Source organism: Centroberyx gerrardi, chromosome 19 (genome assembly GCF_048128805.1).
Source record: "Centroberyx gerrardi isolate f3 chromosome 19, fCenGer3.hap1.cur.20231027, whole genome shotgun sequence".
Taxonomy (NCBI): Eukaryota; Metazoa; Chordata; class Actinopteri; order Beryciformes; family Berycidae; genus Centroberyx; species Centroberyx gerrardi.
Genome location: NC_136015.1, coordinates 20,197,179 through 20,210,791, shown reverse-complemented (window position 1 = coordinate 20,210,791; position 13,613 = coordinate 20,197,179). Strand labels below are relative to the sequence as shown.

Genomic DNA, 13,613 nt, shown 5'->3' with positions numbered 1-13,613 from the left:
AAGCACAGTAGCTACAACATTGCAGCCCCACAGTGTTGTTATCATTTTACAAGGAGATTGCATTAAACATGTTCTCCAGATTTTCTTGGAGATATTTAACGTCATTCTCCCACTTTTGACATGCTTCCTCCAGGTCTCCCTGTGCAGTATATCCATCTTGTGGCCCCTGTCTGTGCCATCTGAACACAGCAGCGGTTAAGGAAGACTTCAGCTCCTCTGTCTTATCAGTCTGTCAGGATGAAATTGCTGCATAAGGAAAAGCAACACTCCTCTCCCAAGATAATCTGTGTGAGATGGCACAACTGGATCAAAGTCCTCCTCACATTTCACTGGCCTACAAAGCTGACGGTGACAGTTAGCCTACATGAAGATAATTTCAGGGTGCATGTCTCAGTATTTATGTTTACTCTGTGTGTCTTAACTATAAAGGGTCTCGTGTTATCAATAGAGACAATGCAGCGTTTGAGTGAAACCGGACATTGACCCTGCAACAATAACCTGATTATCTAATCTAATGACATTTTTTTCCTCTGTAAGAGTTTGGAGTTTACTGTGTCACTGCTGCATCACCTCCTTTAGGTGTATTACTTAGGAATAAATTACATTAAAGCCTTCTAAGTATTCTTTGGTCATTTCTATTGCATAGCCACTCCAATTATTAAGTAGCCTATATTTTCTTATGGTTTCATATAGATTTTGTAATATGATATGAAAGTGTTTGTTTTGTCTAATTGTCCGTTATCATTTCCACTTTTTTTTTCAGTTTGTGAATCAAACTTTCTTGTACAGGACTGTTTATACTGTTTATACGTGAATTGAAATGAATTATGATCAGCCAACCAGCTACAAAAATAGGACTAAGCAGGCATGAAGATTTTCTCAGATAAATATTTATTGTTTCATATTATGATAATTACGTATTTATTATATTTTTAGTTTCAGTTTTTTGGTAAAGACAAAGTAAGAGTGGAATATAGGACAGAACTCACAAGCTCCCATCTATCACCAAAGGGCCAACATCAATATATTGGTACGCGATTGATACATGATAAGATTATTGTATGTTCATTTCCTTTAACGATGGACAAAGAAAATATTTACTTCAGATACCTCAGCAGCAACTTGTCCCCCACGGTCTATCACAAAATAACTAAACCAAAACATTTCTTAAAAACAGTAAAAATTACAGCTATCTAAACCATGTAAAATGTTCTGTACATGAGGTTTTATGAGCCTGTAATGAAGTCAGAGGCCTTCCCTCATACGTTGCCTCTAAAAGTCCATCTGTGGTTTGGAGTGGTTATGATGTGGAGGCAGCAGTGACAGGGAGGCGGACAGCGGGGCAGTCAGCAGCGGACTTTGCTCCCGTGTCTCCTGCAGACCGCTCAGCTCCCTATATATACTCAGCCGTTACCCCTCCACTGCACAGACAGCATTCAACAGCTTACTGGCTAGGCAGCAAGCTCATCTGCACAGGTAAGATACTAGCAGGCTGCAGTCACTTCTCAGCTTCTTCAGTAAATGGAAAAACAGAGAAAACAGAAAAAATGCAGCTTAATTAGATCTTTCTTTTCTTTAAATTTCAGTTGAAGCGTCAGTCATGAAGGTCTTTGTGGTCCTGGTCGTCGCTGTTTTCACAGGTAAGTGAGGATGTAGTTCTGATTGGTGAAACTATAAATACATGCACAGCACAGATGTGTCTACATGGACTGTAAAGGTGGAACAATGATAAAGTATTCCATGGTAAGATGTGGCAATAAGTGCTTTTGCTCATATTTATATTAAGTTTACCACTTCTTCAGCAGGTTGCAATGCCAATATTGTTTGGCAGAACCAGCCCAAGCCCCAGCTTGACATGGTGAAAGATGCTTTCTGGGACTACGTTGCCAAGGCAACGGTCACTGCCGAGGACTCTCTGAAGCAGATCAGACAGTCCGAGCTGGGAAGGGAAGTCAAGTAAGTTCGAAGTTACAAAGAATAATTAATGAACAGAACAAAGACTAGGGTTTGATGAGTTAATCAGGATTGACCTGACCCCCTCCTCGCTCTGCTTATCCCTCCGCAGCACCCTTATCTCTGAGAGCACCGATGCCGTCAACAAGCTCACCGACACCATGCGGACTCAGGTGACTCCTCTGACCCAGGACCTCCTCACCAAGCTTTCCCAGGAGGCCGAGCAGCTGAAGACCCGCCTGGAGAAGGACCTGAGCAGCGTGAGCGCTCACCTGCAGCCCTACGCCGAGGAGCTGAGAGCGGACCTCCAGAGGCAGGTGGAGGAGCTGAGCAGGGACGTGGCCCCCTATGCAGAGGCCATGGACCCCGAGGCCCTGAGGGCCACGCTGCTGCAGAAGAGCCAGCAGCTGCAGGGAAGCCTGGAGAGGAGCGTGAAGCAGCTGCAGGACCAGATGGTTCCCTACACCGAGGAGATGAAGGAGAAGATGGACCAGAGCCTGGAGGAGTTTCAGAGGAGCATGATCCCCATGACCGAGAGCTTCCAGACCCAGCTGGCCCAGAAAACCCAGGAGATCCAGCAGAACCTGATGCCCTACGGAGAGGAGCTGAAGAAGACTCTGGACGTCAACGCCCAGAACCTGAAGGAGCAGCTGACTGCGCTCTGGGAGTCTTTCACCAAGATGACCCAGTAAACAGACTAACATCTACACTAAGCCTGCTAGAAGTTGTTCATGAAGGGTCATTTGTTGTCACTCTACTGCCTAGTCAGTAGCAATCTGTTGAATCAGGGCAGCGGTTATGGGACAGATACTAAGTGCAATATTAACACTTAATTTTCTAAGCTCTTGAGAAAATGGCATCAGAAGCAACCATGTGAACAATGTCTATTTTTCTGGTCAATTGTGTGACTGTTTACAAGTGTCAACTGCTTTCTGCAAAACAACAATAAATAAGTTAAATGTGTTTTTTGGTGTCATGGAGTTTTCTTGGCATTGGAAATGGAAAATGCAAAGCAGGTTCAGCCAACACCACACCAACTCACTAAAGAGCCTACTGGGGATATTGTACTGTGAACAGCATATGGTGTTGGCATGCAGAACACATGAATATCCCTAATAATATTGAAATTTTAACGTGCATGTAAACACACTCATTGAGACTTGAAGGGCAGATGGGACAGGACGCTCTGATCAAAGGATATTAGCTTTCCCATCAGCCACATCCCATAGTATTATGGGCTGTTCAGGTTCTCAAAGAATGGCTATCAATTCAGTTTCCTGACCATCAATTCAGCCATTGTCAATCAACCAGTAAATGCAATCAGAAAGACATCACTTAATATGTCATTTGAATTAGTGTTGAGTCTGATTTTGTTCTATACAAGTGAAAAAATGTAACAACAGGGTGAGTTTCCAATACTGTTTCATTTGTTTCTAGAATTCCTTGAAAAAAAGTGACAATAGTTTGAAATATTTCCACTCCACTTAGTTGATGATGATCTTACCTGATTCAAGAAAAGCCTTCAAACAACTTATTTTGCAAAACAATGTAAATCTCATAACCTTTAATCCTCAAATTTTATAATTATAACACAAAATGATCATGTTTTATTACATGTTGTCGTTTTGGTGAATATTCATTGCCAGGAGTACTTGACTTTCAAATCTCCTAAATGCTAAATCAATGTAAAAACGAATTAAACACTACAAGACGATCCACTTATCTCCAGTGTTAATATGATACAAGCTTGTTGTCTGTAATAAATGATAGAAAAACACTGTTGTCCCTGAGTCATATAGTGTTTGATTAAGTTTTTAATGCATCATGTCTGTTTTTAGTTCTACTGCATCAAGGCCAAAGGCAAATGTCCACTTTTATGGACAATAAAGTTTCTATTCATTCATTCACTTCCTCCTTTGAGATTATCGATTGGAAAGTTTCCCATCAGTGTGCAATACAAAGGTACGCAGTGATTACTAAAGCAGACTATGTCCCGTATCAGTTAGACAGTCATATGATGCATTACCGAGCTTAGGCCTTTTCATATTTATTATTATGATTTCATATTATGATCATGATTCACATTAGTATTCAGTAGTAGTCAGTTTGTCTGCGAAAAGCCAAAAAGAGTGTGACACAAAGTGATTTTTTGTGATTGTACATAAAAATTTTTTGACTTCAAATTTAAACTGCAGCTAAGTGGGAGGAAGAAAGAATCACATTTCATATATAAAAGTTTAATAGTTCCTGCTGAAAACAAAATATGCATGTGTTATTGAGTGGTTTTAACCCAGTGCAGACTCTGATATTTTGGATGGTTTCCATTTCCATGTGTACTTTCAATGTGCAACGTGGAGCAAAAATAACACCACAGCAATAAAAGATGACAACAACGCAGTTCGTGTTGGGAACTTCGGACGCAGGTCAGCAAATCTCCTGACATTTATTGGATCGCATCACTGCCACCTGAACTGTATAAATACTGAGTCAGCCGCTCAGTCAAAATCGTCTCCAACCAAGATCACTAAGGTAAGTTAGAGACCGGACATTTTCTACAGCTGTTCTCCTGAATTACAGTTGCTATACTCAAATTAAGTTTTTGTGCAGAAAACTCTGTATATCTGTTTTGAGAAAAAAAAAAACATGTTACCAAATGAAGATTTCAGAAAATATAAATGATACTGAAATGATTCACATGACTAAAATTTGAGTAAGCAAAGGTATTAAGATAGAAGTCAACAACTTCAATAACATTTTCCATGAGAATATCTCAATGGATATTTCATTCTGGAAGGAAATTTACAAAAACATGTACATACTATATGTAAACATTGCAATGATTTCAATATTCATCATATGTTATTGCAGGTGTCCCAAATCTAATCATCATGAGGGTGTTTGCAGTAATCCTTGTGCTGGCTGTCCTCTCAGGTGAGTTTATCATTTATACTCAGAAACTAAAAACATATTCTTTCATGTTTTATGTCACATCTGAATGATTAAGAGGGGACGTTGTGTTAATAGCAATTTCTGTACTAAGTGCTTGTCTCTGCCCAATCTAGGCTGTCATGGAAGAATGCTGCAGTGGGATGAGGAGAGAAGCTCCTGGGAAACCGCTGTTGACAAGTTTAAGGATTATTTCACAGACCTGAACTCCAGGGCCGACGGCCTGGTGAAGGACATCAAGAGCTCCAAGGTCGGCAGAGAGCTGGAGTGAGTTCATTTATGTTACCAGGGATGGGAATTTAGTCGAATACATGCCAGGAAACTTACTATACATATGTATGACCTTCTCTAGATGTGTTAAAGTGAATACAACGCACATTTTACACATGATGCATGTCAATTCACATACCTGCTCTTTATAAATTCCCATATTTACATACTGTATATGTGGCATGTTATTCATATTTGTGGTGTATTTATATGTCATATTCTTAGTGTTGTGAGCTGCACCACCTGCCAAAGATAATACTTTAAAACTGCACTAGGTTTAAAGTATTAGGCAAGATTTCTTATCAGCCGAAATCACAAATTGAGGCTGTAATAAAGAGTGTCCCATCCACCCTATAACTGAAACCACCTGGACTCGCCCTGTTTGCCCAGATGAAATGCTGTTGTTGGGAAAGGTCACTTCTCTGCCAAAAGGAAGTGACTTATCAAAACTGAAGAGCAAAATCCAACCTGTCTCCTAAACAGCAGTGAGCAGCGCTCCGTCCAGAGAAACATGGACTCACCAACATCAGATCTTTTCCTCTCTCATCCCTTTGGTATCTTCTGGTATAAAGCATCACAGACTGGCCGGCCACATTACATGATTTCTGGTTATTGAAGTTCAACATTTTCAACCAGTTGTAGCTGCCATTTGGAGCCGCCAACATGTAAAGTTGCCTAGAACAGCTTCAAGTAGCTGACAACACTAAGAATATGATACAATAGGATTTCTCTCTCTCTTTGTCTTAGTTTTTTTTGTGAAACTGGTTCTAGTGTAGTGCACCGGGAGAAAGCCTAAAATTATGCTCTGCTTTGTTATGCAATTCACATTCTGCACTCAGCTGAAACATGCCTCTGTGTGTGAGGAGGCTAATCAACATGTTACAGTAAGGTGAGACATGCTGAGTGCAGGCTGAGTCTCGACTCTGGTCTCAAGTCCACTTTGCTGACGTCCTTCAGTCCTATGTTTACTCGACTTTAATTTTGACTAATCAGGATAATCAGTTGGATGTTGAAGGGTTTAGTACAGAGCTGCTGCAGGTCGATCTACATCTCTGTTGATCCTTAAGAAACTCCTGAAGCATTATGTTTACATTTGGAAAGACATGTACACTGTTTATTGCCTGTTTTGGTCTTGAATGGGACTCGATTTGCTCTGGTCTCCGTCTTGATTTGGTCTTGTAATTGACTTGGGCTTGACTAAGGTGGTTTTACCTGCAGCTCTGCCCGTTTTATTACAAGTTCATGACAAATTCCCTCACTGCCTTGTATTTACACAAAGTAAAAAACAAAACACCAATGAAACCACTAAATTCATCTGCCTTGCCCCCCCACAGCACCTTGATCCAAGACACCATGTCTGAGCTGGCCATGTACAAAGACGACGTGCAGACCAAGCTGGGTCCGTACGCTCAGGAGGCAGCCGAGCGTCTGGGTCAGGACCTTCAGCTGCTGGGCGACAAACTCCGCGACCACATGACTGGGGCCAGGGATCGAGTGGTGGACTACAGCCAGGAGCTGCAGACCATGATGGAGCAGAACACAGATGACGTCAGGGTCAGAGTCAACGCCTACACCCGCAAGATATGGAAACGCCTCCAAAAGGACAAACAGGAGATCAACAAGTGAGTCGATCCCAAGGTGCACTGGGTTGTTGAGGAGAGAACGAGAGGCGTTCGCTGGAGGAGAGTGGGGAACTCTGCTGAGTAAGGGGCTCAAATGGATTTATCTTTAGTTTTACTTGCAAGGATAATTGATTGCTTCATCTTTGTTTTATTGGAGTCTTCCAGGGAGATGTTTCAGGGACTCATTAGAAAAATGAAGCACAGTTTATTTGAGCTATCACTACATTGAATACATAGACTCACAACTTTCTGTCTTTGGCTAAATGCATTTTTATTTGGGTGTTCTTGTTTATAAGCCTATGGTTATTATTATGAAAAAGTTTGCAAACCTCTGCTGTAAGATAGTAATTATAGATGAAGTAACTCAGTGCTTGATAAACTGATCTGATTCAACCAAGTACTGTTTATTGACTGTGTACATTTTATCTAATACTGCTGAACTTTTTATGCAACTGCCATTTAGCTGTGGAGTGGTCAAGCTTTAATCTGAGCAAATCCAGTGATACTGAATAACAACTGTATTGGAACACTATTTTTTTTTAGCAGTTTTCTTTACAGAGTTTCTTAGTACTGAATGAATGAGCCATATCAAAGACATTTTGAGCCCACTCTTGTCAGAAGGTATTGTACACTCAATACAAACTCTACTCTTTCCTCCTCCTATCCCATTATCTCAGGAAAGTTGCCGCCTACTTTGAGGAACTCCAGTCCCGCACCTCCGAGAACATGGAGACCGTGAAGATGCGCCTCGAGCCCTATTTCACCCAGGTGCGTGAGAACGCCGAGGCAAAGATCAGCACCTTCAACCAACTGCTGAAGAACCAGGCTACGGAGATGCAGGACAAGCTTCAGACCGCCGCAGAAGACATCCGCGAACGCTTTGGCCAAACCACAGAGAACCTGCGCACGACCCTGCAGGAGAAGATGGAGGAAGTTCGCGAATGGTTTGAGCCTTATACCTACATGGTCCGTGAGAAGCTGGAAGCCCTGTAAACCCACTGTAGCCAAACATAGTCTGGACTGTTTACCCACTGCTTTTTGAAATGTTTTTTTAAAGGGAATAAAATCACTCCCTTACACCATCTATCGCAAAAGGAACAGCTGTTTGAAGGTCAATATCAGGTTTTCATTGTAAACATCGACCACAGTCCATATGTGTTGATGGGATCTTTCTGTTCCACTGTCACTCTAAGCACTGCATTAAAAAACAACTGCTTACATGTGTGCAGAGAATCATTGGTCAGCAATAACCATTTATTTCTAAGCCAAGTTTTTGCATATGTGCTCACCCCAGTCTGTAGTACATGGAGTAGTTACACCTGATCCTGTGTATAGGAGGAACACATCACAAATATACTGTAGTATACATTTTCACCCTGCCTTGTGAGTCACCTTTACTGGTAAATTACCTCAAATGTTTGATGACATATAGTATTCACTCACTAATGAGGTGAGAAAAGGAGGAGAAAAGTTCAGCACCCAACTTTTCTCCTCAGCACCCAAAAATTACAGCACCCAAAAAATTACAACTAAGAAAAATCATATTAGTGTCCATTTTCTTTACTGAAAAACTATAATATTGCAAAAGAGTTTCACAGAACATTCAAGAGTCACAGGGATGAACTTCATACAGTGGTATGTGCAGTATTTCACATGATTTTTTGCATCTGGGGATTCATTGCAAGAACTTTCTAAACATTTTCATTCTTATCTAGTGAAGACAACGTACAAAGCATAAGACATAAAATACACAACACTGGCTAGTATGGTGATGTTCACATTGATGGAAATTAAAAGTAACTCACATTTTGTAATAATTCACCCAATAAATGCAATTTGCAATAAATCTCAACTGAAATTTACAAATCGAACAATGATGACTTCTCATCATCATGTATGAAATATACTGAACACAGAGTAAAAGAACAAAAGGCATTAAAAAACAACTGTTGGACAGTGTATGTGCATTAAATAGCTAAAAATATACTTTCCAAAAGAGGAAATAAAACTTTGCAAACAGTAGCAGAACAACATATCAACATCACACAAGTAGAAAAACAATTGACTACAATAACAGTAAACCTTATGATTCAGTAGCAGTATATCAGAGAGCTGCAGTACTTGTACTTGTTGAAATGTTTACTGCAGTAACAGATTTTGTTACAAAATTGTAATAGTATGATGTGTTACCAGTGAAACTGAAAATACATGTTACACAAACTGAGGTAGGAAACATAGCAACATTATTGGGTGTAACACAAACTACTGGAACCTTAACAAAGGGATAACCGAAATCCAATCTAATAAATTACCTATATACTCTAAACACTTGTTTCATAGGCAGGCCAAAGGAGATCTTTCTAGAAAACTATTTTAAGTCTCTGACTCGGGGAAAGTGGGCCACATTTTTAATCCAGTCTATTGGTCCCATCTCTTCACCCCCCTGGCATGATCTAAGTAATGTTGATGAAGCTTTAAAACATCTGTAAATGTTTCCGTGCAAACGGCACAAGCGTGGACGTCATTCAGAAGCTCTTTCTCCTTAGATATCATCAAGACTGTTGAGGCTTCGGCTGAGTCATTATCACAGTCACTGATAACTTTAATATCCCCAGAGGTATCGTGGTTTTGATGTGACTCACTGTGGACTGGAGGTTTATCCGAAGAGCGTGAGTAGACTAAAGGATCCTGAACCGGATGATGTGCGCTGCCTGTTTCAGTCACTGGTCTGTACCGAACAGGTTCATCCATGTCCATAGGTGTGGAAAGTGCGGAGGACTGGAGTATATTTGAGGTATTCTGATCCGAAGAGTCATTACTAGCATCTGGTTGTCCTTCAGGAAAATGAGGTAACACAGTGTTATTGGAAGAGGTAGGAATGGACGGACTTCGGATGTCAATCTCTAGGCATTCTTCTTCTGTATCTGAAATGACGACGGGCGGCTCTGAGGAGATCACAGGCACCACATACAGACGGTCTGGATGGGGATACCTGAACAGATATTTTTTATTGCTGACTGGAAGACTGCGTATTTGCTGAGCCGAACCTGAAGTGACTCCCTGTACGTCTGGAGCTCTGGCGGAAAGACAAGACAGGACATCGGCTGGAGGGCTGGTTGGCTTTTTTTCTGCCACGAAATGGCAAACCTGATGTGCCTGGAGCAACTCTGTGCTTGTGAATCTGGCCGTGCATTTTCGGCAGCGATAAGGGAATAAGAATGGCTCAATAAACCCTTGAGGCTGAGGTACATCGAGACGCGCCCTGTGACTCTTCAGATGAGTCTTTAAGGCACTGCTGCTGGGAAATGAGAGGCTGCATGGGAGGCAGAAATGTGAGCTAGCACCTTTGTGTAACAGCCTGTGCTTCTTCAAGTTTCTCAGACTGGAAAAACTCTTCCCACAGGTGCTACATTTCATACAATCACGTGACTTGTGACATTCAGAGGCATGGGTATTGAAGGTTTCTTCAGTGGCGAAGGCGTCGGGACATAAGGGGCATGCGTAGGGCCTCCGGGACGCGTGGTCCTGCAGGTGGTCGACGTACGAGCCGAGGAAGCGAAACTCCAAATCACACTGAGCGCACGAGAAGGACCGGCCTTGTTTTCGGTGTAGACGCTGATGCAGCCACAGCTTGTTCCAGCGGTTAAAGGACTTTCCGCACCGTCCACATGAGTATCTGCCACACCGGCTGCGGATTTGTGAATGAGAGCGAAATCTCGGGGGTTGTCGATCCATTTGCTTAGAACTATTTCTCATCACAGAGCGGGAAGTTGGGCCAGAAAACTCTCCAGCACAGTTTGGAGAGGGAGAACTGATGTCCAAGTCATTATTTACTGACTGACCATCCAGCCTGGAGCTGTTCGGTGACGGTGGTGGTGACTGCATGTCTGTCATTTCCACTTCAACTGTTTCCACTGGGGCTGAAACAGACACATGTTCCTCTTGGTCTGCATCCAGAGATATGCTCTGATCGTGGCTGGACAGAGGATCAAGCTGAGGTTCGAGTACCTGACTCTGTGGCGGTTCTGGTTCCTGCCAGATCTCAGACAGAGAAGAACTACACGCCCTTTCCTCTCCGCTTGATTTGCAGCAAACTTTGCAATGGATACTTGTTTCCGGGGCCCGGTCATATTGTTGTCCGCAGATCTCACAAGAGTACGGCTGGTTGTTAGTGTGTGTTTGTAAATGCAGAATATACTGGCACCAGTGACGGTGAAGTTGCTTGCAAATCGGACATTTGTAATACATCGGGGTATTTATCTGTCCGTCAACACCCTGAGTTACAAGGAAGCCGTCAATATCCGTTTCATTTCCGTCCTCGTCTTGTTTCTCACAGCACACTTTGGAGGCTTGATGCGAGCGTAACAACGCGAGGCTGCTGAAGGCTTGTCCACACTCGGCACAGAAGAAAGGCGTCGGCCCCGAGTGCATCTGAGAGTGGCCTCTCAGCTCCTGGAGCTTAACAAACCCTTTACCACACACAGAGCAGGCATACGGCTTTAGAGGCCAGTGTGTCTTTTCGTGAACGTTCAGACTTGAAGGCTTGCAGAAGCTTTTCCCACAGACAGTACAGGGATGTGGCTTTGCTTCAACATGTGTTTGCTGGTGCATCTTAAATGTGGCCTTGTTAATAAACTCTTTGAAGCAAGTGGAGCACCTAAGAGACTTACTGTCCATGGAAATGGCTGGAAAATCCATACAATCTCCCATCTGTTGATTATTAGTGTCTTTTCCTTCTGTGGTGTCATCAATCGAATTCAAGTTCTCAGTGTCTTTAAGGTGAGTTCTGAAATGAGCGATCAGTTCATCTTTATTTTTAAATTTGCTGTCACAACATGGGCAGTGAACGGCTTCAGGTTGTTGGTGGGTATTTGAATGAGAGTGGAGCTTGGAGAGCTGAGCGAACCTTTTGCCACACTTCAGGCAGCTGTAGGGTTTCTCACCTGTGTGAATGCGCCTGTGGACTGTGAACGCCGAGATGTGTCGAAACGAGCGGCCGCAAAAAGAGCAAATGATAGGTTTAATTGATTTCAGTTTGTCCTGGTGAGGAATGAAGTGTTTCAATTTAGCGGAGTGTTTTAGTTTAGTACTATCTGTCATCTCCTCTGCTTGATCCCTGTTCAGCGCTTCAGGTGTTTGTATGGTGTTTATTTGCCAACATAATACTTCAGTTGATTGGCGCTCCTCCTTCAGCTTGAGATCGATCATTTCATCATCCGATATAGAGTTACAGAGACTGGAGTTGAAAGAAAGTCCAGAGGTTTCAATAGAGCAATGAGGATCTTTAGCCGCATCACTGCAGTGCAGACTGGTCCGAGGCTGCTTGGACTTCTTTTTCGTATCCCATCCTGTTTTATTCGTCCTTCGTCTCTTCCTTGCCGTTTTAGTATGTGGTTTCCCAGTAGGAACGACTGATGGGATAGATTCAGCTGGCCTGATTTCATCGCGACACGGTGACACAGCTTCCTCAGTTAGTTCTGATATTTCACTTTCATCTTGTTCCTCTTTAACGACATTCAAATCCACATTGGGAATGGGTTTGTCTTGGATCGAAGAGCTAAGAACAGGCTCATAACAAGAAACTGAATCTTCGATCTTTGCAACTTTCCATGCTTTATGAGACCTTGCAGATGTAGGGACCTCGCGTGTTTTTATTTTCCCTCTTTTACCAATTAACTTTGATTTGGTACCCCTTTCTTGTTTTGTAAGAATGTCTGTATCCTTTTCGGGTTTTTGCTTTTCACTAGATCTCTGGTTTGGTTGTCTGACTTTCCTTTTTGATTTAGCTGCGTTATTTTGGTTGTCTAACACCTCCGCTTCAACAACTAATGTGGTCAGTTCCTCTTTTACTGCCTTGAGTTTCATTTTCTTGCTTTTTGTTGTCACCTTGCTCTTGATATTCTCCTTCCTTGTTAAGAAAGCCTCTGGGAACTCAGAATTAACCCCAACAGAAACTGTAGGGTCATTTTGGGAATCTGAAACCTTATTTTCCATCTCTGTTGTGTCGTCTGATAATGTGGCTGCTGCTGTGGTTTTCTTCTTACCTTTGCTTTTCACTCTCAGATTTTCTTTTAAGCTTTCCTTCAAAGAAGTTTTGACATTATTCTTAGTTGCTGGCACTTTTCCTTTCTTTTTTGTCCCATCTTCTGCTAATTGCTCTTTCAGTGATTTATTTTTCTCTCTGGTCTTGATCTTGACTTCTGGACTCTCTTTTGAGCGACCTCCTAAAGAAGCAGCGGTATTATCTTCAGGTTTTGAGACCACGTCTGTGTGGATTATGTTATTCTCAGCTGGTGTGACCACTGACTGTTCCTGTTTTACTCTCTTGCATTTCTTCTTACCCTTCACTTTCACAGCTTGTGGTAAGTTTTCAGAGAAGTTTTTTAGAGAAGTGTTGACATTATCAACTGCTCTACTGAATCCCTTAACAGAACTAACCGATTCCAGACTCTCCTCTACTATTTTGCATCTCTTCTTCCTCTTGTCCTTTATATTTTCCAATGCATTTTCAAGCAATGAAGTCGTGAAGCCATTTTCAACACTCGGGACCTCACCAGCCACTGTTACATTCTCCTCAACTGATGCTTCGACTTTTGGATTTTTTAATGCCAAACATTTCTTTTTGCCTTTGGATTTTTTAATATCTTCAGGATTTGCTGGCATTTCATCGGCTTTTACATCATCTGCTCTGTCAGATATCAGCTGCTTCTCCTTCACTACTTTACATTTCTTCTTTTTACTTCCCATCATCTTCCCAACATCTTGTGGATTTTCATTCATTGGAGTTGTGAGGACGTCTTGACAATTCAAAACGTTATCTAT

General features: G+C 42.1%; 2 protein-coding genes across 2 annotated transcripts; both read left to right on the top strand.

Moving 5' to 3' along the window:
• The first annotated feature begins 1,600 nt into the window (after positions 1-1,600).
• apoa4a (apolipoprotein A-IV a) lies at positions 1,601-2,645 on the top strand. The gene is made up of 3 exons (XM_071895035.2): positions 1,601-1,640; positions 1,806-1,956; positions 2,066-2,645. Exons 1-3 carry the CDS (start codon positions 1,601-1,603, stop codon positions 2,643-2,645), a joined length of 771 nt encoding a protein of 256 aa, XP_071751136.2.
• Positions 2,646-4,841: 2,196 nt separating this feature from the next.
• Positions 4,842-7,784, top strand: apoea (apolipoprotein Ea). The gene is made up of 4 exons (XM_071894944.2): positions 4,842-4,884; positions 5,016-5,166; positions 6,504-6,791; positions 7,469-7,784. The coding sequence occupies exons 1-4, from the start codon at positions 4,842-4,844 to the stop codon at positions 7,782-7,784; spliced, it is 798 nt and encodes a 265-aa protein (XP_071751045.2).
• The last annotated feature ends 5,829 nt before the right edge of the window (positions 7,785-13,613 follow it).

Coding starts and splice junctions, on each gene's coding strand:
- apoea (XM_071894944.2), top strand. CDS start 4,842: ATGAGGGTGTTTGCAGTAATCCTTGTGCTGGCTGTCCTCTCAG. Junction 5,167..6,503: donor AAGGTCGGCAGAGAGCTGGA/GTGAGTTCATTT, acceptor GCCCCCCCACAG/CACCTTGATCCAAGACACCA. Junction 6,792..7,468: donor GACAAACAGGAGATCAACAA/GTGAGTCGATCC, acceptor CCATTATCTCAG/GAAAGTTGCCGCCTACTTTG.
- apoa4a (XM_071895035.2), top strand. CDS start 1,601: ATGAAGGTCTTTGTGGTCCTGGTCGTCGCTGTTTTCACAG. Junction 1,641..1,805: donor GGTCGTCGCTGTTTTCACAG/GTAAGTGAGGAT, acceptor CTTCTTCAGCAG/GTTGCAATGCCAATATTGTT. Junction 1,957..2,065: donor GAGCTGGGAAGGGAAGTCAA/GTAAGTTCGAAG, acceptor ATCCCTCCGCAG/CACCCTTATCTCTGAGAGCA.